The sequence below is a fragment of the Geotrypetes seraphini genome, chromosome 18 (genome assembly GCF_902459505.1).
Source record: "Geotrypetes seraphini chromosome 18, aGeoSer1.1, whole genome shotgun sequence".
Taxonomy (NCBI): Eukaryota; Metazoa; Chordata; class Amphibia; order Gymnophiona; family Dermophiidae; genus Geotrypetes; species Geotrypetes seraphini.
In genome coordinates this window covers 13,628,325-13,656,175 of record NC_047101.1, presented here as the reverse complement: position 1 = coordinate 13,656,175, position 27,851 = coordinate 13,628,325, and the positions used below count along the sequence as shown (strand labels likewise).

Here is a 27,851-nt window from a genome sequence, read left to right as displayed (position 1 = left end):
TGAGATCAAATGCAGATGAAAGGATTTTATTTAGTGATTGATTTGTCTGTTTTTTTTAATTTAGTGATTGATTTGTCTGTTCAGGAAGAAATGCGTTTGTTTCTTTTCCTCTGGGGTTGTATTGCTTGCAAAGTCTTGTATCTTAGGGTTTGTTTGTAAATATTAGTACTTTTAGTTTTTGGTCCTGCATTTGCATGGGGTTATCTGTTTTCTGGTAGGAATGAATGTTGAAAAGTATACAGTGTGTTTTGTGTATTTTAATTGTGTGGCGCAGTGGTTCAAACTACAGCCTCAGCACCCTGGGGTTGTGTGTTCAAACCCACGCTGCTCCTTGTGACCCTGGGCAAGTCACTCAGGTACATTAGATAGATTGTGAGACTACTGGGACAGACAGGGAAGAATGCTTGAGTACCTGAATAAATTCATGTAAACTGTTCTGAGCTCTCCTGGGAGAACAGTATAGAAAATTGAATAAATAAATACAACTATAGTGTGTGTATATATGAAAAATGAATGGAAAAAAATGGTGTTACAATTAGTACTATTATGGGGACGGGGTCTGGGGCGGAGATTGAGTGGAGATGGGCACGACTTAACCCGATGATCTTCAACTGCTGGTCCGCAGACCAGTGCCAGTCCACAAAATAATTATTTTACTTCCACCGGTCCATAGGTGTCAAAAAGTTGAAGAAAACTGCTCTAGGCCACTCTAGGCACACGCCTATTTTATAAAATACAACACACAGGTAAACAAATTCACTTAAATGCTTGCTGACCTTTTAGAAATACACATGTAGGGTCATGAAATGGTTAACTGTTGTTTAAAATATTGCTCTGGCCTACATAGCTGAAGAAAGTGTACAATCTATTGACTTCATCTGCCTAAAATGTATGTCCCTACCTTACCACATTGTAAGCTAAATAGATAAGAATTTGAGCCATGATGTACCCTCTCCTTCTGTACATTTAACTGTAAGTTAGATAAGTGACCTGCTAGTGTGAGCTTAGGACCAATAATAATTGTAGAAAAGTTATAGAAGTAACAAATGAAAATTATAGTTTTTGCATATATTAGTTTGCAAAAAGGGCATAAAAGTCCGTGTATTTCCTGTTTCTAACACTCTAGTAGGCAGGCTATTAACGGCACTAGAGTCCCGGCATGCTGTGAATAAAACTCTTGTACTTTCTTCACGCCTCTGACTTTGTGTATCCAAGTGACCTTTCACACATAGGGCTCCTTTTACTAAGCTGCAATAGCGTTTTTAGTGCGCACTAAACCCGCACTAAGCGGCTAGAACTAACGCCAGCTCAATGCTGGGGTTAAGGTCTAGCGCGCAATAAAACCGCTATCGCAGCTTAGTAAAAGGAGCCCGTAGTCCTTCGGGCACATGAAACTATATATGCAGATACATCTCCACAACCTTATAAAAGCCATTCTCCACACGTAGAAAAATGCAATTTCAACCACGTGGAATATAATTTCAAAACACAGCAGTACAAGGTCTTGTACTTAGTCATTCCAAACGCAGTCAGCGTGGGAGCGTGCGACGTACGTGCAAGTCTACGCATGCGCGCATGAACTCGCGCGCCACTCTGAAGAGTAGCCTCGAAACGAGGGCGCCTCTACAAAGCCTATCGCAAACGGAACGGGCGCTCCCCCCTTAGGGGCTTCCAAGGCCGGCTCCTCCGCTCCAGAACGACCGCAACAACAAGCCACACGCGACCCGCAGCCTCCCCTCCATCCGCTGTCTCACCCGCTCTCAAACTCCTCGCCTCCACGTCCTAGTCTCTGGGAGCTCGCCTTCGACCAACCGCAAGAGCGTTCCTTTCCCGGCGTCTCCGCCCCATCGTTACGGAATTTCCGTTTCCGGCAGGGCGGTTACGTCAGAGGGGGGCGGGACGCGTCGCGGTCGATGCCAGGCAACGGGCAGAGAAGCGCTGCCGTTGCAGGGAAGAGCCTGAAGGTAAAGAGGTGGGAGCGGGGGGGGGGGGATTTGAGAATGAGGGAGAGATGCCGAACCCCTGTGGACGGAGAGGAGGGGGCGGAAGGCATGCAGGACCGGGGATAGTGGAAGAGCGGGGGAAGGAGGGTCCATTGATGCCCTGCTCACCCCAGTCCCCAAATGAGCGTGAAGAGGAAGGCTCTGCGTGTGAGGGCAGTATGGATCTCAAAGTCCCTCCTTGAGGGCCGCGATCCAGTCGGGTTTTCAGGATTTCCCCAATGAATATGCATTGAAAACAGTGCATGCACATAGATCTCATGCATATTCATTGGGGAAATCCTGAAAACCCGATTGGATTCCGGCTGGTCCGGAATTGCCCATGTCTGTTCTAGACCAGGGATCTCAAAGTCCCTCCTTGAGGGCCGCAATCCAGTCGGGTTTTCAGGATTTCCCCAATGAATATGCAATCTTCTCAGTGACTGCCCCTATGATTTGGAATTCTCTTCCTATATATATAAGATCCGAACACAATTTACAGAAGTTTAAAAGCAGTTTAAAACGTTTTCTTTTTAAAGATGCCTTTAACTGACCATTTGATTCAAGTCCAGCAACTTTTAACCTTTCTCCGTCCTAATGTACTTCCCTTTTATGTACCTTTTCTCGATAAATATTGTAGCTCTCCCCCCTTTCCTATTGTACCTCCAGGGTTTTTACAATTAAGTACGTTAAAAAATTGTCTGTCTTTTGTACCCCTGTAAATGTTTTAATTATTATTGTACAACGCTTAGCATCTTAGGATAAGCGTTTAATCAAATACATGAAGAATCTTGAAACTTGTAATAGCGCGCGCTAATTTTCCGGCCGTGCTAGCCGCCACCGCCTCCTCTTGAGCAGGCGGTAGTTTTTCGGCTAGCGCGGGGGTTAGCGCGCGCTAAAAAAGTGCGTGTGATAAAGCCGCTAACGTGGCTTCGTAAAAGGAGCCCCTAGTGTTTATTTCAGTAGGATTAACACAGTAGAGTTCCGGATTATTCATATTTGAATATAAATCACTAGTCTTATAGCCCGTTACATTAACGGGTGCTAGAATATATGTGTGTGTGTCTGTTTTTTTTTTTTTTTTTCTCTCTCCTTAGCCGCTTTCTGTATTTCTCTCTCTCTTTTTTTTTTTTTTTTTCCTTGGCTGTCCACTACCACCCCTTGCCTGCTCCCCCTGTCCATTCTCCCTTCCTTTTACCTCCCCTGTGTCCTCCACCACCCCATCACTGTTCACTTTATCCAGCAGAAGCCCTTCTCCCTTTGTTTTACCTCCCCCTGTCCATCATCACCTCCTTCCTGCTCCCCCTGTCCAGCAGTAGGCCTGTCTTTATTTTTCTGCCCCCCCCTCCCTGTTCAACAGCACCTCTTCCCCTGTACATCAACCACTTTTTTGCCTTCCATTTCCGTGTGTTGCAGCATTTCCCTCCCACCCCACTTCCTTGTGCAGTATTTTCCTCCCCCCCCCCATACGCCGCGCCGCAGGAGAAGCAGTGGCCAACTTAAAACCCAGAAGGGTTGGCTTTTGATGTTTGTCTGCCGTGGCCTGCAGCCGCCGACAGCCAGCGCGGCCGACATCCGCCTCGGGGGTGGGGGAGGAAGAGAGAGAGCGGAGAGACGGCGTGGACGGCAGGCGGGGATCGTGATAGTAGCCACCGCCGCGTCTTTCAACAGGGAGCAGGACAGAGCGTAAGCCGCGCATGCCCACTTCCTATGTGTCGCTACAGCTCACGGAAAACCGGCGCACACATAGGAAGTGCGCATGCGCGGCCTAGCGTTTTATTATATTAGATTATTTGACCAAATATGAATAATGTATTCAGGCCCAAATAGAATCAAATATGAATATTCGGTAGAGCCCTAATAGATATATACAGTACTGGTAAATATATTTACCAACACTTTAGGTCCAGAACAAAAACATTAAAACCTTATATCAATAGGAGTTGGAGTCAGAGTTGTACAAACTCCACAACCCTGCTTATGATGAAGGGTAGCTGAACAAATACTATAAATAAATATTTCTGAAGTCCATTGTAATCCTGCTTGAATGAAAAGTGTTCTGCAACTTAAATTAATATGTTTTTGTTTCATTACAGTTTTTGATAAAGAGACTCTTGGTTTTAAAATTAACATCAAAATGCAGCCAAATATGCCTCCACCCCAAATTTATGTAGAAAGAACTCTGGCACTTATTAAACCAGATGCTGTTCATAGAGCAGAAGAAATTGAAGACATAATCCTCAGAACAGGATTCACAATTATTCAGGTAAAATTACATTCATATAGTTAGACTGTACAGTGGCACATCTTCTGTGAAAATTCATTTCAAATGTTTTCTTTCTTGATTTGAGAAGAAACAAAAAACAATGGAGAAGTGATGTTCCTGAGATGGACTTTATTAGTGTTAAAGTAATATTAAAACTTGGCAAACCACATAAAAACATCTAGGACACAGTCCATAAGAACATAAGAACATAAGCAGTGCCTCCGCCGGGTCAGACCATAGGTCCATCCTGCCCGGCAGTCCGCTCCCGCGGCAGCCCAAACAGGTCACGACCTGTCTGAATCACCAGAAGGGGCTCCCCTGCCACCTTGGCTTCCCATTGAAGTCCCATCTTCCCATCGAAGTCCTAACCCTCTGGTCTTGCGCATGCACGACCTGGTTGGGTTTCTATACTTATTAGCTTTATATACTTGTGTTACATCCCAGCTCCTCCCTCAGTATCCCACGATCCCTTTATCCCTCAGGAATTCGTCCAATCCCTGTTTGAATCCCTGTACCGTACTCTGCCTGATCACTTCCTGAAAAGCTTTGGACCCTGGGTCTGTGGAGATCATTGGGTCAATTCTCTTGTTTTGAAACATCCTTTCTGCCCCCCTTGCCTAACTTGTCTTGAATCTGCATTCAGTTGAAGAAGCAGAGTCTCGGAAGGAGAGGAGAGGAATTGCAGACCTCACTAGTTAGTGTGGATGGGTAGACTGGATTATCTGCGTAGAACATGCTACACTTGAGGACTGTTTTTCTCTTATGTGAGTGGATATAATTGGGCTTTATCTGCTGCAGAAGCATTAGTACTATGAAGGAAAGAAATGTTAGATGTTCCCCCAAATTTGAAGGTATTAGAAAATTATTGATATTTCAGCTTACCAGCTAATTATGATGAAGACCTGTTTTACATGATCAGCAGAAGACTCCGGGACCAACTTTGGCAAAATAAGAAAGCGCATTAAGGAGGTACAGATGGAACAGGAAGATTTAGGGAAAGTGGAAGACAAGATAGGCTAAACTACTATAGGGTAATTTTTATACCAGAAAAAGTAAGTGGGAGGAAAAGAACTGATGTAATTTAAGAACATAAGAAGAGCCTTACTGGGTCAGACCAATGGTCTATCATGCCCAGTAGCCTGTTCTCAGGGTGGCCAATCCAGGTCCCTGGCCAAAACCCAAGGAGTAGCAACATTCCAATCAAAACCCTACTTTTCAAAAAATTTATCCAGATATCTTAACCCAACCCTTCCCCCTCCTCCTAGATAAATTCTCTCCCAAAACCTCCACTTAAATAATCTCTTCCTCCCCAAAACACCAACCAAGTATTCAGATCCCTGAAATGTAACTTAATCTTATTTGTACTCTAACTGTAATCTATTTGTTATATCACACAGTAACGTACAGTCAATTTAATATCCAATTTGCAAGTTCTTCCAGAATTAATCCAGGTACCTCTCCTCCCTTGTAACAAAAAACAAAAAAAACCCAAAACTGTTGTAACTTCACTGGAAATGTCCAGTTAGCTCTTTTGTAATCCGCCTTGAACTGCAAGGTATAGGCGGAATAGAAGTCCCTAATGTAATCTCAAAGAATAGCAAGATTCCAGAATCTTCCATGCTACCGATCCAGGGCAAGCAGTGGCTTCTCCCATGTCTCTCTCAATAACAGACTAAGGACTTTTCCTCCAGGAAATTGTCCAAAACCTTTCTTAAAACTAGCTACACTATCCGCTCCTACCACAACCTCTGGCAACATGTTCTGAGCTTAATTATTCTCTGAGTGAAAAAAAATTATTTCTATTGGTTTTAAAAGTATTTCCCTGTAACTTCTTCGAGTCTTTGTAATTTTTGACGGAGTGAAAAATCCTTGTACCCGTTTCTGCTCCACTCAGGATTTGGTAGACTTCAATCATATCTCCCCTTAGCTGTCTCTTTTCCAAGCTGAAGAGCTCTAACCCTTTTAGTCTTTCCTCATACGAGAGGAGTTCCATCCCCTTTATCGTCTTGGTTGCTCTTTTTTAACCTTTTCTAGTGCTGCTATATCGTTCTTGAGATAAGGAGACCTGAACTGAACGCAGTACTCCAGATGAGGTCACATCATGGAGCAATACAGGGGCATTATAACATTCTTAGTCTTGTTAACCATCCCTTTTTTAATAATTCCTAGCATCCTGTTTGCTTTTTTGGCTGCCGCCACCACACCAAAGAGGTGGCTGAAATAGAAAGGGCAAGATGATAAGAATAGCCCACCCCTCTTTTTCAGCTCCCCTCACAATGACCAGATCCCCAATCTTACCTTTACTCATGGTTCTGGTGTGGGTCAGTGTTGGGCCTTGAGCATGCACTGAAACTCAAGGCTTTGAGCATGCATAGATGCTCAAGTAGGATAAAGTTTGTATTGAAAAACCTTGCTGCAAATTGTAACCTGTAAACTCTGTACATTGGTATTAAATCTTAGTGTTTGTCGAATTAGGGTAAAACTTGTATCAAAAAACATGTACTGTAATTGTGCCAAATTGTAACTTGTTATATATGTTAACCCGTTCTGAGCTCTTTGGGGAGAACAGAATAGAAAATGAAATAAATAAAAGCCCTTCACCAAACTATGGCCATAACCATGAGGAGAGTTCTGGTTATTAGAGAGTTGCGCGGGGACAGAAATCCCACCCATCCCCGCCTGTCCCCATCAGGATCCTCTCCGTCCCCACCCGTCCCTGTCAGGATCCTCTCCATCCCCATCAGGATCCTCTCTGTCCCCACCCGTCCCTGCTAGGATCCTCTCCATCCCCACCCGTCCCCGTCAGGATCTTCTCCGTCCCCATCAGGATCCTCTCCGTCCCCACCCGTCCCCGTCAGGATCCTCTCCGTCCCCACCCGTCCCCGTCAGGATCCTCTCCATCCCCACCCGTTCTCGTCAGGATCCTCTCCGTCCCCACCCATCCCTGCCAGGATCCTCTCCATCCCCGCCAGGATCCTCTCCGTCCCCACCCGTCCCCGTCAGGATCCTCTCTGTCCCCATCCATCCCCACAAGGAATTACCTCCATCCCCGCCCGTCCCCATGAAAAGCAGCAATTACTTCTGACAGGATCATCAATTCCACAGTTTCTTTTGTGTTTGCGCTGTTGTTTTCCTTTTGGAGTCTCTTTGGTGGAACCATTTTTTGTTTTCTGTTCAGGTAATTAACTTATAAACCCCCTCTTTTACTAAGGCTGACGTGTCCGTTATATTATATGGACGAACCCTGCTTCCAAAGCCTTCCATCCTCGTGGGAGTCCCGTTGGCTAGAGGGGGCCCCCGTGGGAGTCCCATGGGCCAGAGGGGGGTCCCGTGGGTTAGGGGGGGATTCCCGCAGGACCCCGCGGGATTCCCGCAATCCCCGTTCCTGTGCAGACCTCTACTGGTTATGTCAAGGTGGGGAAGAGGGGGAGAGCAATAGAGCAATACTGGTTATTGTAGAGGGGCAGAATGGAAGAGAGAAATTTTACCTCCATTTATAACCCACCCTATACTTCAGAAAACCCATTGTTTCTAATAATAGTATTTGCAGCACTTAATAGAGTTGTGACAGTTGGAAGAACCCTCTAAAATCAAATATTTTGCCCATATTAAGGCTGCATCAAAAAGGACTACCGTTATTTTGTATTTCATAATCGCACTGAACATGACCTCACTTAAATAATCTTAAAATTGACTGAATTAGACTAGTCACAAAAGTTGCCCTTACTAGTTTATTAAGCCGGGTTGTAGCAAGCTATAACTGCACCCTGTGAAATTACTTTCCATGGCACGCTCCTTCACCCCCTGAAACCTGCACCCCTCCCCCAATTGCTCTGAGGCGTATTGCTGTATATGTGCTTTTTCAACGTGATCTAGCCAAGACAGAAAGGTCTGAAGAGAGGGAGATTTGGGGGGGAGGGGGGAGGAAAATGTGAGCTAGAGATGATGCATTGTGTATTTGGGAGGAGGAAGAGCTGAAAAGGAGATAGGGTGACACTCTGGAGCTGATTCTGGATGCGGCACTGCTTCCAGGATCGCTGTGACCAGGGACTCTAGGCACCGGAAATGTAGGCCAGGATTTAAAAGGCCTATATTTCCAGCACCTAGGGTCGTACCTGAATCGCAGCCAGTGATGCATAGAAGCGCCAAAGTCCAATGCTACCCTTAAACATGCCCACTTCCAGGCTTTGGTGACACTATTCACCACTAGCCACCAGGGACTTAGGTGCCTGTCCTGGGGGGCCATGTAGCTGCATCAGGTTTTTTAATGAGGGTTTAATTTGGTTTTAATGGTACAACCAATTATCACATCACTTAAACCTGATTAAATCACTTACGTTAGGCACCGCATCAGAGGGAAGGCTTCTGGGTCAGCTGCTGGTAGAGTGGAGGAGCGAAGGAGTGCTGCCATTGGCCTGAAAAAAAAAAGGCTGGCAAGACTGCACAGGCTCAGGGTGGGTGAGGAGGAAGGGAAGAGATGCTGCATGGGCTAGGGCAGAGTCGATAACCTGCGACTCTTCTCCATTGGCCTCCCAGCCCTACCGAAATACCTGGTGGACCAACGGGAGTCTTCGTGGTAGGAGCGCAGTTCTTTTGCTCCTGCCTCCTCATTGCTCCCTTCTAAAATGGCTGCCGCAACGTCTTGCGGTACTACAAGAAATGCCGCAAGCACTCACATTTTAGAAGGGAGCAGCGAGGAGGAAGGAGCAAAAGAACTGCGCTCCTACCACAAAGACCCTCACTGGACCACCAGGTAGTTTGGTAGGCCTGGGGTGGGGGGTGCGACCCAAATATGGCAGAGTGGAGGGAGGCGGGGAGGGGAAAAAGATACTGCCCAAGGACCAGGGGCTGAGAGAGGGAGAAATATTGTACGTGGCTGCAGAGTGGGTGAGAGAGATGCACCCTGGATCCCTCTCCTTAAAGCAAGCGTTTAATTTATAGAATTGCTCTTTGAATAATGAGGTCAAGACAGTAGGCGTGTGTAAGCAGGATACAGGTGCAATAAAAGGGGGCCATAGGTTGGGCATAGAGGTCTTAGGATATAAATTGGTTAAGTAGGTTAGTTTTTAGTAGTTTCCTGAAGTTTAGGTAGGATGATGAACGCGAGATAATGTTGGCCAGCCAATTATTAAGCTGACCTGCTTGGAAGGCGAGAGTTCTATTCAGGTATCTTTTGTAACGGCAGGCCTTTAGAGTTGGATGGCTAAACAGAGGGGTAAGAAAGGGAAAAAGGGTAAGAAATGTCTGAAATACAACACACGCCTACTGTCTTGACCTCATTATTCAAAGAGCAATTCTATATATTAAACGCTTGCTTTAAGGAGAGGGATCCAGGGTGCATCTCTCTCACCCACTCTGCAGCGAATATAAGTACAATCAGCAAGTAAGATACAGTTTAAACTGTATCTTACTTGCTGATTGTACTTATATTCGCTGACTATTCAACCCCCTCTTTGTTATACCTACTTTCACTGATTGTACCTTTACGCAAACTGTCCTGCCTTCCTTGTTATACCTATTTTCATTGACTGTACCTATATTTGCTGATTGTCCAGTCCTTCTTTGTTGTAAACCGCCTCGGACTACTACGGCTTTGGCGGTATATCAGAAATAAATTGTTATTGTTATTATTATGTTGTGTAAGTCCTGTTTGTCAAGTATATGTTACTTGCGCTGTTTCCCAGAAAGTTGTTAAGATTTTAGCTATGTACATCACTTAGAACAGGGATCTCAAAGTCCCTCCTTGAGGGCCGCAATCCAGTCTGGTTTTCAGGATTTCCCTAATGAATATTAATTGAAAGCAGTGCATGCACATAGATCTCCTGCATATTCATTGGGGAAATCCTGAAAACCCGACTGGATTGCGGCCCTCAAGGAGGGACTTGGAGCTCCCTGGCTTAGAAGTATGATTAAGCGATTAATCAAATTTTAAATAAAACTAGAAACTTGAATATTTATTTTCTTGATTTGTGATTTATAGAAAAGGAAACTTCAGCTAAGCCCGGAGCAGTGTAGTGACTTCTATGCAGAACAGTATGGAAAAATGTTTTTCCCTAGTTTAACTGCATTCATGAGCTCAGCACCAATCGTTGCAATGACCATCGCTAGACAAAACGCAGTTGCCTATTGGAAAGAACTTATGGGGCCAACAAACAGTTTAATCGCTAAAGAAACACATCCTACCAGGTATCATAACAAAAAAAATCATACAGAGAAAATAAACATAAGATCTCCAGCAGGTACAAATTTTTGTCAAATTCATTTTCTTTTAAGGTATCTTGCTTGTTGTGTTTTTTTTTTTTTGTTCTGTTTTATTTTTATTTATTGCCTTTAAAAGTGGACCAGCGTGGCTTTTCTGTCATTTAACTGTTTTCTGTCATTTTTGTGTGCAATTAGCATGTGGGGATGGGAGGGTAATTTTATAAAGGCCACCTATAAAATTAAATCAAAATGCAACTGTTTCAAAGTACAAACTTTGCAAATCCCAACAATCTTTGAATTTGTAGCTTTGAATGCAACAGTTGAGGTCTCTTTTTCTCTTTGTTTGTATGAAAAAAGGTTTGTAGAATACAATTTCACAAAGAGGTCAGGATTGTTTTGCACAGCACCTATAAAATTTCCCTAAATGCACCAGTTTTATACCTCTTTTGTAAAGACAACATCTATTTTTTTTTTTTTTTTTAATTCTTTATTTATCATTTTAAGATATTTAACAAAATCAAACATTTTGTACAGAAAGATTGTCAGGATGTTTTCAGTGGAGTGGGCTGGCAGAGGCCCCATGGCACTCTTGCCAACAGGGAATGGGCTGGTGTAGGCCACTCTCCAGAGTCTCCAGAAACAAAAGAAATGTGTGTGTGTATGTATGTATATATATATATATATACACATATATATATATATATATATATTTGAAAAGGCTTTTGGCTGCAGGGCCTCATGCTCTATAAAGTGGTTTAAACAAACAAAAAAAAAAGAGATAGAGAAAACAATGCAGCAGCATAACCGATAGGGAACTCTAGAGCAGGAATAGCAAAATCAGTCCTGTGGCAAAAGCTAAATGAGTCCAGGCTGAGAGGAGAGCTGATTTGCCTACTAAATAGCTGTAGGTTGTCCAGCAGCCAGTGGCTCTCGGCAGTTGTCGGTTCCATCTGTTCTGACTGCGGTGTAGAACCATTGGGAGTAGGAGTGGTTCGTGTTGGGTACACCCCGGCTATACTCAATGTCCGTGGACACGAGTGTTTCATCAGGAACGGCACAGTATTGGATTCTGGCCTGCTGTTTCCCCATGGGTGGACTGCATGTTTCAGGACATCCACTAGGGGGCACTGTGGGAGAAACTTTGAGTACTGGTGAGGCTTCCCTCCTTCTGTGTAAGGAGGTCCAGATTTTGATTTTGGGCCCCAGCTAGAAGGAGGTCAGTGAAGGCACAGAAGGAACACAGAAGAGTTATGTTGGACAGGTCAAGAATAAGGACACAGAGATGTGAGATGCTCATGGCGACATGGCAAATGAGGTTTAACGTGGATAAGTGTAAGGTGATGCATGTCGTTAACAAAAATCTTATACACAAATACAGGATGTCCGGTGCAGTACTTGGAGAGACCCCCCAAGAAAGAGACTTGGGAGTACTGGTTGGCAAGTCAATGAAGCCGTCCGCGCAATGTGCGGTGATGGTGAAAAAGGTGAACAGAATGCTAGGAATGATAAAGAAGGGGATCATGAACAGATCAGAGAAGGATATCATGCCATTGTACTGGGCCATGGTATGCCCTCACCTGGAATACTGCATCTGGAATCATGCACTGGTTGCCATACATGAAGGACACGATACTACTTGAAAGGGTCCAGAGAAGAGCGACTAAAATGGTTAAGGGGCTGGAGGAGTTGCTGTACAGTGAGAGATTAGAGAAACTGGGCCTCTTCTCCCTTGAAAAGAGGAGACTGAGAGGGGACATGATCAAAACATTCAAGATAATGAAGGGAATAGACTTAGTAGATAAAGACAGGTTGTTCACCCTCTCCAAGGTAGAGAGAACGAGAGGGCACTCTAAAATTGAAAGGGGATCAATTCCATTCAAATGTAAGGAAGTTTTTCTTCACCCAGAGAATGGTAAAAATCTGGAACACTCTTCCAGAGCTGTTATAGGGGAAAACACCCTCCAGGGATTCAAGACAAAGTTCGTGCTGAACTGGAACATACGCAGATAAGGCTAGTCTCAGGACACTGGTCTTTGACCTAAGGGCCGCCGCGTGAGTGGACTGCTGGGCACGATGGACCACAGGTCTGACCCAGCAGCGGCAATTCTTATGTTCTTAAGGCAGTGGCCCTAGCAGAGAGCATTCCCTCATTCCCCCCTCTCCCTGGCACTTTAGGCAGCCTAGGGCAGCCAGTGAAAGATCTGTGGAGGAACATGCCCATCCTTCATCTCTCTTTCCCAATGGGGATCTTGGTTTAGACCAGGGGTGTCCAATGTCGGTCCTCGAGGGCCGCAATCCAGTCGGGTTTTCAGGATTTCCTCAATGAATATGCATTGAAAGCAGTGCATGCAAATAGATCTCATGCATATTCATTGGGGAAATCCAGAAAACCCGACTTGACTGCGGCCCTCGAGGACCGACATTGGACACCCCTGGTTTAGACGAAGCATCCCTTTTCCAGTACGCTCAGACTCCTTGAAGTGCAGGGAGATATTGTCTTGCAAGGAGTTGTCATTTCCAATGGAGCACCTATATCGGCAGAATTAGCTCTCAACCTTGATAGATCAGGTGATTGCAGTCCTGCAATAGTAGGACCCTGTCCAGGAGGGTCTCAGAAGTGGGAACCCTATCCTCAAGGGTTACCAAAAGCTGACCAAGGCTTTTCCCCTCAAGGAGTAGAAGACCCATGGCATATTCCTGAGAGGATCTAGTTTCATGGAGGACTTAGAGACTTGTTTTTATTATGATCCACCAGGGATTTTAAAAAGTAAGAAACATACAATGTTTTCAAATAAATAAATTTGAGATAGTGGACTAGCCTGGGTTGTCTGGCAAGTGACATACAGGGCCTAGGAGGCCAGATGCTTGGTAAATAACCGCACTAATATTGCTAATTATTTAAGATTATTAAAGAGCCATGTGTTTATGAATGGGAAATGTGGGTTTTGCTGGGAATAAAATGGAAATCTCATATGCTCTCCTGCCCAAGATGGTGGGGTACAAAGGAGGAGGACAGAAAAGATTATTGTGGATAATAAGATATCTTGCAAGTGGCCACATCTGAGATTAGTTGCAGTATGGACAATATACCTAGGCAGACTGAATTGGCCAGATGGTCTTTTTTATGTTGATAACTTTCTTACTATCACTAATTTCAAATTGTTGATTTAAGTTTAAGAGCAGTCTTTGGGAATGATGACCTCAGGAATGCAGTTCATGGCAGTTCCTCTTTTACGTCAGCTGAAAGAGAAATTCGATTTATGTTTCCTAATGGTAAGTTAATTTAACATACCATGCAATTATGTTAATAGAGTTCTCAATGTACCCGTCTTAAAATAAAAAAGCAAACCAAGCTTATATGAGGCTTGTACTTGATTCCCAGGTCATATCTTTTGTTCTGTGGACTGGTCATGACTAGGAATGCTGCAGAGGCAATGTTCATAACCCTGAGGGTGAAGTGCCTGTCATTCTGCAATGTTGACACCTAGTGGTATGATTTAGAATTCATTAGAGCAGGGGTGTCCAACCTGTGGCCCGAGGGCCGCATTCGGCCCCGTGAAGTATTTTGTGCGGCCCTGGTCGAGGGCGATGCAGTGCTTTCCTCTGCTGCCCCGGGTGTTTACCGTCTTGCCGGCTCCCTCCTCTGTCTTGCTGCATTGTTTGCGCGTTTGTGCAGCCCCAGAAACAATTTTTTCAGCCAATGTGGCCCAGGGAAGCCAAAAGGTTGGACACCCCTGCATTAGAGGGTTCTGGAAGGAGCTCCTGGCTAAAGACTAGCACGAGAAGCCAAAGCAAAGAACTATAGCAGCTCCATTGTGATTCTTTGCTATGGTTTCTGTGAATCTATCATCTTTTTGTTTCCCTGGACTGGCCTTGTAAGACAAGATATTTTTCTCCCCTTGGAAAGAAAAAAGATTTGCTATGAAACTGTAACAGAAGTTAAGGAAGTGTCAATGTTTTCACATGCCGGTAATTTAAATATAAGATTCTCTTCCCGAAATAAGATGATCTTAAGTGGCGTGGGTTAAAAAGTGCATGGTTGACTTCTGTTTTCGTAGTTCATCAATTTTTCCTTTGGTTTTGGTTAGTACACAGCCCTGGTTTCATAACATAACAAAATTTCTTATATACCGCAGCTACCTTGCGGTTCTGTGCGGTTAACAGAAATTAAAATGATTTAGTTAGATTGTGAGCCTTCGGGACAGTAAGGGAATTTTTCAAGTACCTTTCTTATTTCTAATCTTAATGTATATTTTCTGTAAACCGCTTAGAACCTAACGGATGTAGCGGTATATAAGAAATAAATTACATTACATTACATTACATTAATGAATCAGACAAACTTGGTTCTTTTTATTACATAGAGCTTTTTGGACCCCTACACGTTTGCAAAAATTAGACAATTCTAAGTCAAATAAATGCTGGCACTGTAATCTAGAACCAGGGACAATAGATCATTTATTGTATCATTGTCCCTATATTAAAACTTTTTGGAATTCAATTTGGCCACAAATTAATAAATTGATGGAAAATCATATTGCAATATCATATGATACAATATTATTTGGAATGATGATGAGAAAAAAAAGTCAAATTTCACCAGAAAATAACAAGCTTTTATTAATTATGACAGGGGTTGCCATTCAGCATATAACTAACAACTGGAAGAATTATAACAACCTAAATTATACATTTTGGTGGAATACAATATGTCATATATTTAAAATGGAAAGAACAATAGCAATACAAAGGGGGACATATACTAAATTTATAAAAATATGGGGGCCATTGACAAAATACTGTAATGAATAAATAATAGGATTTTTCTTCTTTTCTTCTTTTAAGGATTTATTTATTTATTTTTTTTTTTGACACACATAGAGGGGGGGTAAGGAAAATAATTTCTACACAATATGATATAATATATTATACAATATCTAAGGTATGATTGAAAAATAATAGAAGGATGGGGGGAGGGAGAGGGGATAAAATTTATTTAGAACATAATGTATTAGATATAAAAATGTTATTGAATATTCATCAATTGTATTATAACATGTTGTACACTTTCTGTAAAATTTGAAAATTAAAAATATTATATTAAAGTAATAAAAGGGTGGGGGGAGGGTGAGGGGGAAAATTAAATTTAGATATATAATGTAATAGATATAAAAGTGATACTATGTATTTATCAATTGTATTTTAATATTTTGTACACTTTATGTAAAATTTGAAAATAAAAAATAATGGGGAAAAAAAAAAATGATTAATGAATCAAAATATTTCCTGAATAAAACAGTCTTCATAAATGCCAGGTAAGAAGTAGGGAAAGAAAAATACATACTAAATTGTTTATCCCGTAATGCTGTTGCTACGCTAAGATCTTACTAAAGAAGCGCCTGTACACACATCCTTTTACAGAAGGAAAATCAAAGAGTCGAAGATCACGTAGATGTTTTCTATTGGCAAATTCAAAATGATCCATAAGATAACTGGGTAATAACCCACTGAGAGCCTTGAATGTTTTCCATACATATAACAAATAAATGATCACAAAGCATAACGCATTTCAGACTGCTTAAAAATAATAAATCGACAGTTGTCAATTCTTAACTGATAGAACTCTGCTCAGAGACATGAAGGCAATATGTTCCGCCTCACCACCTGCTACTATTCTAAAGCTAAGTTTGAGTAATTTGCCTTTCAACTTTTAGATGTGCATAAGAAGCTAAGCATAGCTGTTGTAGCTAGCAACATAGCAGTTAAGGAGAATATCTCACACTGTAGTAAAAATGTTTTGAACACTGCAATGATTGGGTGGTGAGGCGGAACATATTGCCTTCATGTCTCTGAGCAGAGTTCTATCAGTTAAGAATTGACAACTATTGAATTGTTATTTGAGAATATTATCCATGAATATCTTTCATGCAGTGACTTTTTTGTATACAACTAACTTTATTTAGTCACTCAACAGCAACATTTCATTTGTTGATTTTGTTACCCCTTCAGTATTTTTTAAAAATAATAAATGTCTTACAATCTATAGAGAAAAAAAGTATTTGTGAAGACATTTCTTTGATTATTTTGTTTTAACAAGTTTCAAGTTTATTAAAACATTTTTTATACCGCTAATTCAAATTTCTAAGCGGTGTACAGCCTTAATAAAAGAAAGCTTTTAAAACACAGATAAAAATTGGTGTTAAAATATCATACAGTACTATACTAGGTTAATAGACTTTTAGCATAGGACACATATACTGACTACACACAATTTGGGAAGTAGGGTTGAATTACATTAATTATAATAATAATAATAACTTTATTTTTGTATACCGCCATACCCCAAAGAGTTCTAGGCGGTTCACATTAGTTAGACAGAGATTACAAGTGGTTACATATCAAATTGATCATAGAGTTGCAAACAACATGGAGATAGTAGTTACAAGTGGTTACATAGAGTTGCAAACAACATGAAGATAGTAGTTACAAGTGGTTACATATCAAATTGATCGTAGAGTTGCGAACAGCAAGGAGAGAAGAAGTGGGGAGGGAGGGAGACGGGGGAGGGGAGTAGGTCAGAAGGGGGGGAGGAGGAGGATAGAAAAGGCATTAAGGGTCTTGGTCTCGAAATAGGTGAGTTTTGAGTAGTTTTCTAAAGTCGAGGTAGTTGTAGGCCTTGAGGACCATTTGGGCTAGCCAAGAATTTAGTTTGGCGGCTTGGAAGGCGTAGGTTTTGTCGAGGAATTTTTTTTGAGTGGCATAGTTTTAGGGAGGGGAAGGCGAAGAGTTGAATTTTACGGGAGTTCTTATAGTTGTGGTTAATAAAGCAGGAAAGGCAGGAAAGTGTTTCTAGTACTTATTCTAGACTGTGTATGCACTCCACTTAAAATGGGGAGATAATCTGAATTATAAATCCTGGAAATAAATAAATATTTTTGTGTTTCCAGCAATTATTGAACCAATTCCTGTTGGGCAAGCAGCAAAAGACTTCCTGACCATCTTTGTAAACCCCACACTTCTGATTGGACTCACCGAGCTTTGCAAGCAGAAGCCAGAAGATCCAATTGTGCGTACTAACTATTAGGATCTTTAATTAACGAACAGTAGCATTATTATCATTTTCTTGGTGGTAGTGGTTGTTGATGTTAAAACCTTTTGCTGTTCGGGATGCGATATAAGCACAAAATCATCACAGCTCAAATACACAACATTCCTCAAGCTCACTTAGGGGCCCTTTTAGTAAGCTGCGCCAAAAAGTGACCTGCACTATGACCAGCTTGTGGGTTTCACGCACGCTGAGGTCACCTTTAGCGCTGCTACAAAATGGCCGCATTTCCTGTTTCCCCCCATTAATGGCCAAAGCTAATTTCCCCATGAACACGGGGGCACTTACCGATCCCCATTTTCTTGGCGATAAGGGCTCCCATGCTAACCATTCACTAATCTGTTAGCTGTGCTAATCGATTAACGCTAGGCCCACCTACGTTTAGGAAGCGCATGCCTATCTGAAAGCTGCCAAACGATGCCTGAGCACACCCCGCAGTAGTAGGTTTTAACCTACAGTAAGCATGTGTTATCCCAGGACAAGCAGGCAGGTATTCTCACTAGTGGGTGATGTCATCCGACAGAGCCCCGATACGGACATCTTGCAAGCATGTCTTGCTTGAAGAAACTCAGAAGTTTCGAGATGCCCGCACCGCGCATGCGCCAGTGCCTTCCCGCCCGATGTACCGGGCGTGTCTCCTCAGTTCTTTTCTTTCCGCGGAGCTGAGAAGTTTCACTTCATTCTGCGCTGACTGAATTTCAGTATATTTGCCTTCTTTACCCGCGTTTTGTTGTTTATTTGATTTCTTTCACTTTTAAATTGTATTTTATAATTTTTTCTTCTCTTCATATTTGGACTTTTTCTTGCCGGTGCTCCGCAAGTTTATCCCTTTTATCGATGCTCAAGCTCGATTTGAATTTGAAGAGGTGGTGGCTACCCTGTCTCAGTTACGCCTGCAGCTGATGCAATCCTCCTACGATGCCTTTGAACTCTCAGCACGGGCTGCGGCCTGTTCGGTCGCCATGCGTCGCCTGGCATGGCTTCGTACCATTGATATGGATCCAAACCTCCAAGACAGACTTGCTAATGTGCCTTGTGCGGGGGCGGATCTGTTCGATGAGTCTATCGAGACTGTTACTAAAAAACTTTCGGACCATGAGAAGTCCTTCCAGTCTATTCTGCAGCCTAAGCCTAAGCCTCAGCAGTCTCGTCCCTCTAGGCCGCCTCTGATTTACCAGCGGCGTTATCAGCCGAGACAGACTCCTCCTGCGAGACAGCCTGCAAAGAGACAGCCTCCTCAGAAGCCCCAGCAGAAGCCTCAGATGCCGGCTGCACCCAAGGCTACTCAGCCTTTTTGACTCTCTTCCAGGGAGCATAACCGACTTCGTTCTGTCTCCCCCCGTTTTTCCCATCGGGGGTCGTCTCCATCATTTTTATCATCGATGGGAGACCATCACCACGGACCTCTGGGTCCTTACCATCGTAAGAGAGGGATACTCTCTTCATTTCCCCCGGACCACCCGCCAAGAGAGTATCCTTCCAACTTGACGCAGACCGCTCTTCTTCTCCAGGAGGCTCAGGCTCTGCTTCGGCTTCGGGCCGTCGAGCCGGTGCCATTGGATCAGCAAAACCGGGGGTTCTACTCCCGGTACTTCTTGGTTCCGAAGAAGACGGGCGATCTGCGTCCCATTTTGGACCTTCGAGTCCTCAACAAGTTTTTGGTCAAGGAGCGGTTCCGCATGCTGACCCTTGCTTCTCTCTATCCCCTCCTCGAGCAGAACGATTGGTTATGCTCTCTGGACCTCAAGGAGGCCTACACTCACATCCCGATTCATCCGGCCTCCCGCAAGTTTCTCAGATTTCGGGTGGGACATCTACATCTGCAGTATCGAGTGCTTCCATTCGGCCTTTCCTCGTCTCCCAGAGTCTTCACAAAGTGTCTGGTGGTGGTGGCCGCTGCACTCCGGAACATGGGTCTTCAGGTGTTTCCATACCTCGACGACTGGCTCATCAAGGCACCGTCGGCTCCAGGGGTCATTTCGGCGACCTTGACTACCATTTGTTTCCTGCAGAGTTTGGGCTTCGAGATCAACTTCCCCAAGTCGCATCTTCAGCCCACCCAGTCTCTCCCCTTTATCGGGGCTGTTCTGGATACCATTCAACTTCGAGCATTCCTTCTTCCTCAACGCATGGATGCTCTCCTTCTACTCTGCCAGTCGGTGTCTTCTCGCCCGTCCATCTCGGCGAGACACATGATGGTCCTCTTGGGCCACATGGCATCTACAGTTCATGTGACGCCTTTTGCCAGACTGCATCTCAGAATTCCTCAATGGACCCTGGCATCTCAGTGGACTCAGGTGTCCGACCCGTTGTCCCGTCACATTGTCGTCACTCCTGCTCTACGGCAGTCTCTTCTCTGGTGGATGACCTCTTCGAATCTATCCAGAGGTTTGCTGTTTCATTCTCCTCCCCACCAGAAAGTTCTCACAACCGATTCATCGAACTATGCATGGGGGGCCCATCTGGATGGTCTTCGCACTCAGGGGTTCTGGACCAGTGCGGAACGACTCCATCAAATCAATCTTCTGGAGCTCAGGGCCATCTTCAATGCTCTCCAAGCTTTTCAGCATCTGCTTCACGACATGGTGGTCCTTATTCGCACAGACAATCAGGTCGCCATGTATTATGTCAACAAGCAAGGGGGCACGGGCTCGGCCCCTCTTTGTCAGGAAGCTCTTCGAGTCTGGGATTGGGCGGTTCGCCACAACACCTTCCTCAGGGCAGTCTACATTCAGGGGAACGACAACGTCTTGGCAGACAAATTGAGTCGTCTTCTCCAGCCTCACGAATGGACGCTCCATTCCAAACCCCTTCATCGGATCTTTGCTCAGTGGGGAACGCCTCAGATAGACCTCTTTGCAGCCCCCCACAACTTCAAACTGCCTCAGTTTTGCTCCAGGATCTACACTCCTCTCCGCCTCGAGGCAGACGCTTTTCTACTGGAGTGGGGGAATCGCTTCCTATATGCGTTTCCTCCCTTTCCTCTCATTCAGAAGACTCTGGTCAAGTTGAGATCAGACCATGCCACCATGATTCTGATTGCTCCTCGGTGACCCAGACAACCTTGGTACTCCCTTCTACTTCAACTTTGCAGCAGGGAGCCAGTACTTCTTCCAGTGTTTCCTTCACTACTTACTCAACATCAAGGTTCACTACTTCATCCCAACCTGCAGTCTCTCCACCTGACAGCTTGGTTCCTTTCAACATAACTCCTCACCAGTTCTCTCAAGCAGTGAGGGAGGTCTTGGAGGCTTCCAGGAAGCCTGCTACTCGACAATGCTATTCCCAAAAATGGACTAGATTCTCTTCCTGGTGTATTTCCAATGCCACGGAACCTCAGCGAGCTTCCCTATCTTCTGTATTGGACTATCTTCTACACCTGTCTCAGTCTGGTCTTAAGTCTACCTCTATACGAGTCCACCTGAGTGCTATTACGGCTTTCCATCAGCCTCTACAGGGGAAACCTTTGTCTGCTCATCCTGTGGTTTCCAGATTTATGAAAGGTCTTTTCCATGTCAACCCTCCTATCAAACCTCCTCCTGTGGTTTGGGATCTCAATGTTGTCCTGTCTCATCTTATGAAGCCTCCGTTTGAACCTCTCAACAAGGCTCCACTTAAGTATCTCACCTGGAAGGTGGTTTTTCTGGTGGCCCTCACGTCAGCTCGCCGGGTCAGTGAGCTTCAGGCCCTAGTGGCGGATCCACCGTTCACTGTATTCCATCATGACAAGGTGGTCCTTCATACTCATCCAAAATTCTTACCTAAAGTGGTCTCTGAATTTCACATCAACCAATCCATAGTGCTTCCAGTGTTCTTTCCAAAGCCTCATTCTCATCCTGGGGAATCTGCTTTGCACACTCTGGACTGTAAACGTGCTCTAGCTTTCTACTTGGATCGCACAAAGCCACACAGAACTGCTCCTCAACTTTTCGTCTCCTTTGATCCAAACAAGTTGGGACGACCGGTATCGAAACGCACCATCTCTAACTGGATGGCGGCTTGTATCTCTTCCTGCTATGCCCAGGCTGGATTATCCCTTCCCTGTAAGGTCACAGCCCATAAGGTCAGAGCAATGGCAGCCTCTGTAGCCTTCCTCAGATCGACACCGATTGAGGAAATTTGTAAGGCTGCCACTTGGTCCTCGGTTCATACTTTCACCTCTCATTATTGTCTGGATACTTTCTCCAGACGGGATGGACAGTTTGGCCAAACAGTGTTACAAAATTTGTTCTCTTAAGTTGCCAACTCTCCCACCATCCCATTGGGGTTAGCTTGGAGGTCACCCACTAGTGAGAATACCTGCCTGCTTGTCCTGGGATAAAGCAATGTTACTTACCGTAACAGTTGTTATCCAGGGACAGCAGGCAGCTATTCTCACGTTCCACCCACCTCCCCTGGGTTGGCTTCTCAGGCTAGTTACCTGAACTGAGGAGACTCGCCCGGTACATCGGGCGGGAAGGCACTGGCGCATGCGCGGTGCGGGCATCTCGAAACTTCTGAGTTTCTTCAAGCAAGACATGCTTGCAAGATGTCCGTATCGGGGCTCTGTCGGATGACATCACCCACTAGTGAGAATAGCTGCCTGCTGTCCCTGGATAACAACTGTTACGGTAAGTAACATTGCTTTACTGCTTCCCACAGCTTAGTAAAAGGGCCCCTTATTCATTAGAGTTGAACAGTAACGGGCTGGATTTAGCTTTGATGGTGAACCCATAACTGGGGCAATATGGCCGATGACAGACGGACTTCTACGGTCTATGTCCTGTATATGGCAAGACAGATCAGGGGCAAGTGTGTGTATTTTATACCATAGTCGCTGCACAGTCAAGTGCAGGTCTTGCTTATCACAGGGGGGGGGGGATGTGGAGGACATCTTATAGAGGAATTTGGCAAGATCACTGATTAGAAATCTTATTGTAAACCGCATTGAATCCTTTTTGAAACTTGCTAGACCATCTGGAGTACTGTGTGCAATTTTGGAGGCCACATTACCGTAAAGATGTGCTCAGAGTTGAATCAGTTCAGCGGACGGCCACCAGGATGGTCTCGGGGCTAAAGGGTCTCCCGTACGAGGAAAGACTGAGCAAATTGCAGCTCTACTCTCTCGAGGAGCGTAGGGAAAGGGGAGACATGATTGAGACATTCAAGTACATCACGGGACGGGTTGAGGTGGAAGATGATATCTTTCTCCTGAAGGGACCCTCGACCACAAGAGGTCATCCGCTCAAACTCAGGGGAGGGAGGTTTCGTGGAGACACCAGGAAACACTTCTTCACGGAGAGAGTGATTGAGCACTGGAACAAGCTTCCAATGCAGGTGATCGAGGCACGCAGCGTCCCAGACTTCAAGAATAAATGGGATACCTATGTGGGATCCCTACGAGGGTCAGCCAAAGGATAGGATCACTAGGGTATAGAATTGAAAGAGCGGGTCAGTAGAATGGCAGTATTACAATTAGACTTAAAAGGGAGGGTCGATGGTGTGGGCAGACTTGATGGGCTGTGGCCCTTATCTGCCGTCATCTTTCTATGTTTCTATCACACCAGCACTCCACGCCACCCACTGGCTACCTGTCAGCAAGCGCTGTACCTCTAAGGCCCTTATAATGGCACACAAAAGATTGCACACAAAAAAACCCTGTCTAAATAGCATCCAAGCGACAGCTATACACCCCCAACTACTCTCTCCGCTCTGGCTCAGAAAGGCGGCTCAGCATCCCCCCAGGAAGATCACTCAAAATGGAAACAGCAAGCAAACAGCCACTTTCTTCCATGACTATAGAACCAAATCAGGTCACTGGACTCACTGATGCCCTTCCAAAGAGCAATGAAGACCTTCCTATTCTGCTAAAAACACCCACCGGATAGACTCCCTTTTTATACTCCTGTCTGTACCCCCTCATGTCCTTCTTGTATTGTGAATGTCTTATTGTAACCTGTTCTGAGCTTTTGGAAGGACTGGATAAAAATCTAAATAAAATGAATAATTAGTAGGTGATGAGTGCGAGACTGCTGGGCAAACTGGATGGACTTTGCTAATGCTCCCTCTAAGGATTGGTCGGGTGCATGCACATTTTTTCTCATGTGAGCAACAAGTTCTAAAACCCAACAATTTTCCAGATTTGCCAGTATTTTTGTGAGCAATCACGTAAAATCTGAAAGCGACACTACTAGAATTTATGCTCAATTGTTCATGTGCTCAGCTTAGATGGAACGTAGGACCACGCATGTCTTTATCTGCCATCATTTACTATGTTACTATGTAAATTAGAGAAGACGTTATGGAAATGGATGTGTATCGATATTCCTAAATAAATCTTCTCCTCTGCTAGGTGCCTGAATTTAGAAACCCAAAAAGGGCAGTGGTCAAATTGGTGAAACGCAGTTAGGTGCTCACCACTCATTTACAATTCAAACAAAAAAGAAAGTATCATAGTCTATTCCAGTCCAGGTTATTAAATTCACAAAGAGTAATTCTATAAACTAGTGCTAACATTTATGTATTCACTTTATAGATGTGAATAAATGCTAAAATTCCACCCAAGCACTATTCTGTAAATATGCACATATTTTACAGGTAGGTGTACATATAGGCGGGGTCTGGACCTGGGTAGAGCTCACTCTTATGTGTGCAGTTCATATAATCTATACATTACATGCATGTCTCTTGCATCTGTGCAGAGGGTAGTGGTCAATGGAGATATCTCTGAGGAAAGGGATGTTACCAGTACTGTGTCTCAAGGTTCGGTTCTGGGGCCTGTTCTTTTTTAACATTTTTGTAAGCAATATTGCTGAAGGGCTGTCAGGTAAGATTTGCCTCTTTGTGGATGAACCAAAATCTGGACTAGAGTAGACACCCCTGATGGTGTGAATAACATGAGGAAGGATCTAGCGAAGCTTGAAGAATGGTCTGAAATTTTGCAGCTAAAATTTAATAAGAAACGCAAGGTCATGCATTTGAGCTGCACAAACTGAGGGAACGATACAGTTTAGGGGTGAAGAACTTTTATGCATGAAAGAGGAGAGGGACTTGGGTGTGATAGTTTGTGATGATCTTAAGGTGACCAAGCAGGTTTAAAAGGTGACTGCGAAAGCTAGAAGGATGCTAGGGTGTCTAAGAAGAGGTATGACCAGTAGAAAAAAGGAGGTATTGATGCCTCTGTATAATACTCTAGTGAGACTTCATTTAGAATATTGTGTACAATTCTGGATATCGCACCTTCAAAAAGATATAAAAAGTATGGAGTTGGTCCAGAGGAAAGCTACTAAAATGGTTGGTGGTCTTCATCATAAGGCATATAGGGACAGGGGGGAAAGGGGAAATATGATAGAGATGTTTAAATACCTATGTGCTTGAGTCAAGTCTCATTTGAAAGAAATGAGAGGGCATAGGATGAAGCTAAGAGGTGATAGGCTCCGGAGTAATCTAAGGAAATACTTTTTTTTATCATCCCTCCAGACCGGCAGAGATGGATGGGTTTACGCTTCTCTGCTAGCAGGTGGAGACTGAGAACACACTGAATTCTTACAGTATAAATGGGCTGTGCAGTCCCTCATAGAATCAGTCTGTTCTGTCTCCAGCAGGTGGAGTGGTAAGCCTGTGCCGTCATCTTTTAGACCTTGGCAGGTTCTGTTGGAAAGGTTAGGCAGTGGCCTTTTTGTCTGTCCCTATTTTCTGGTTGGACTGAACTGGGGTCCTGCGGGATCATTTCCACCTCAGGGGTGTCACACTCGGGTGGTCGAGTCCCCAATTTTCTTTAGTGCAGCCTCAACTGTACTCCTTGCCACTGTTCAGCAAAGACTATAGTTTTGAATGCTTGTGGGATCTGCTCCTTTTATTTAAAGCTTCCTTAAAAAACAAAACAAAAAACACCATACCAGTGCTTTTCTATCTTTGCTGGTTTACAGGGCTGTATTCATTCATCATTTTTTCCTCCCATTCAGCTGCTGGATTCATTGAGCCTGCCTCGCAGCTAACAATGAGCACTTCTCACCCAGCAGTCTAATGACTGATCACTGGTAGATCAGGAGGTGGCTAAAATTGAACTGGGCTCTTCTTATCTTTCAAACACCATGTATGACTTGTTGCATGCTTCGGCTAAGTCTGTGGCCTTAGGAGTGGCTAGTAGATGTACCTTATGGTTGGTCGGCAGATGTGGCCTCTAAATCCAAGCTCGGGTTCTTTTCTTTTTGGGGATGAATTAGACAAGCTGGTTCAGAGTTTGAAGACTCCAAGGTGCCCCGCTTACCAGAGAACAAACCTTGCCAGTCAGCTAGAGGGGATCTGGCTCAAGGTTGTCTTCAGGAGTTTTGCCGGTGTAGACCTGGTCAAGTGTCTTCAGTGGGGGCTTCCTCCTGCGGTCGTTTCTTCCAGCGGATGCAATCCTTTCGGGGTGCTTGTTGGGGATGCTGGGACCCCTCCTCCCTCTCCTTCACCCCTTGACCTATCCATTGACGGTGCTTGGGACCTTCCCCTAGTTCAGGTGGGCACCCACTTATGGGAGGCTTAGCGGGGGGGGGGGGGTGAGGGGGGGAGACCAAGATCAAGATCATGATGGATCAGTGGGTCCTTGAGGTGATTTGAGATGGGTATGCTCTCGAGTTCGACTGGCTCTTGCCAGATCTTTTTCTCTCTTTCACTTGTAAAAGCCTTTTTGAAAAAGTGGGCATTTTGTCAGACTCTTCAACAGTTGCTACAGCTCAGGGCAGTGGTTGCTATGCCTCCTTCAGAGATTCGCATTGGGGGGTACTCAATTTACTTTGTGGTGCTTAAGAAAGAGGGGTCTTTTCTGTTGATTCTGAATCTGAAAGGTGTGAACTGGGCACCAGGGTTCCTTCCATTCGCATGGAGACCCTGAAGTCTGTGATTTTAGTAGTGCAGCCTGGGGAATTTCTGACCTCTCTCGACCTGATGGAGGCCTGCCTTCATATTCCCATTCAGGATTTCCATCAGCAATTCCTTCACTATGCAATTTTGGGAAAGCACTATCAATTCTGTGTGCTTCCGTTTGCTCTGGCCATGGCCCCGCAAATCTTCACCAAGGTTGTGGTGGCGATTGCGGCAGCCTTGCACAAGGATTGCATTTAATTCATCCTTATCTGGACGACTGGTTGATTTGTGCAAAGTCTCTGGTGAAGACTGAGCTGAAATATTCATTTAATAGTTGTGCCTTTTCTGAGTCCTTTTCCACATATTCTCCGTCTGGTTTCCTAAGATGTACTATCCCGCCTGAGTTTTTACTTTTGTCACTGATGTACCTGAAGAATGATTTATCTCCCTTCTGGATGTTCTTTGCTAGAGACTCCTCCATGTGGAATTTAGCCTCCCTGACTGCTGTTTTGACGGCTTTTGACTTGGTCAGGTACTGTGCTCTAGAGTCCTGATTCCCGGATTTTCTCAAAGCTCATTCCACTCGGGAGCTGGTGGCTTCTTGGGCTGAGTCCTCTCTTGTGTCCCCAGTGGATATCTGTAAGGCTGCGGTTTGGTCTTCTCTGCATTCTTTGTGGGGCACTACCGGGTGGATGTTCAAGTGCATTGGGATGCTGTTTTTGGTGAGCGCATTCTTGTGGCAGGCCTTTGGGGTCCCACCCGTGATGGGTACAGCTTTGGTCCCATCCATCTGTGCCGGTCTGGAGGGACGATAAACTGTTAGCTCAAAGAATTCTTTGGTTTCATTAATTAACAGCACCACTGTTTTGCGAGCATGATGCGGAGCTCCATCTTGTTCAAAATTAAATTACTCAGGAATGTCTCGAATTTCAAGCAGAAGCTTCTGTTGCAGTAGGACGTTTTTGTGTTATTTGGAAAAAATGCTGGTGTCCCTTTTTATCCCTGATACCATGTATTAATTGGTGTAGATTAGACTTTGACTAATAATTTAGTAAATCTTTTCTTTTGCAGATTTGGCTTGCCAACTGGCTGCTTGATCATAACCCTAACAAACCCAAGGTAATGGAAAACGTGATTGTGGCAGAGCCTTGAGAATAAAACAGGACTGAAAACATGGTCGGTTATTACATAGGTTTATTGTACATAATCTAATGGAGAGACTTTTCTGTTTTATGGCAGGGCATCCATTGTATTGAATGTTATTTGTTCTTAATTTTTTATTCTTCAGTGCAATCATTTTGTGTAATTTGTGATTCCTTCTGTCGTTACCCTGACCATTGTATTGCAAAGGCGTGATATGTTTACATTAAAACTATAATTATGACAGGTTTTAGTACGAATACAACAGAGAGCAAAAATGGGTAAAATGAATTAACACTGGCTTTAATAAAAAGGAAACTGAAAGTGGAAA

The 27,851-nt window shown here is 44.2% G+C and overlaps 2 protein-coding genes across 3 annotated transcripts in view; one reads left to right on the top strand and one right to left on the bottom strand.

Moving 5' to 3' along the window:
• HNRNPAB (heterogeneous nuclear ribonucleoprotein A/B) overlaps positions 1–1,890 on the bottom strand; it is a 62,088-nt gene extending 60,198 nt beyond the window's left edge. The window contains exon 1 of the mRNA XM_033926817.1: positions 1,755–1,890. The gene's annotated coding sequence lies outside the window, so the exon portion shown is untranslated. The remainder of the gene's footprint in view (positions 1–1,754) is intronic.
• NME5 (NME/NM23 family member 5) lies at positions 1,731–27,851 on the top strand. 2 transcript variants are annotated; one of them, XM_033926825.1, is made up of 6 exons: positions 1,731–1,964; positions 4,076–4,245; positions 10,226–10,431; positions 13,619–13,719; positions 17,394–17,512; positions 27,452–27,851. In XM_033926825.1, exons 2-6 carry the CDS (start codon positions 4,117–4,119, stop codon positions 27,530–27,532), a joined length of 636 nt encoding a protein of 211 aa, XP_033782716.1. In that variant the 5' UTR covers positions 1,731–1,964; positions 4,076–4,116; the 3' UTR covers positions 27,533–27,851. The 2 variants fall into 2 exon arrangements, with proteins under 2 accessions (XP_033782716.1, XP_033782717.1); XM_033926826.1 differs by lacking the exon at positions 4,076–4,245 and having other exon boundaries at positions 1,883–1,964.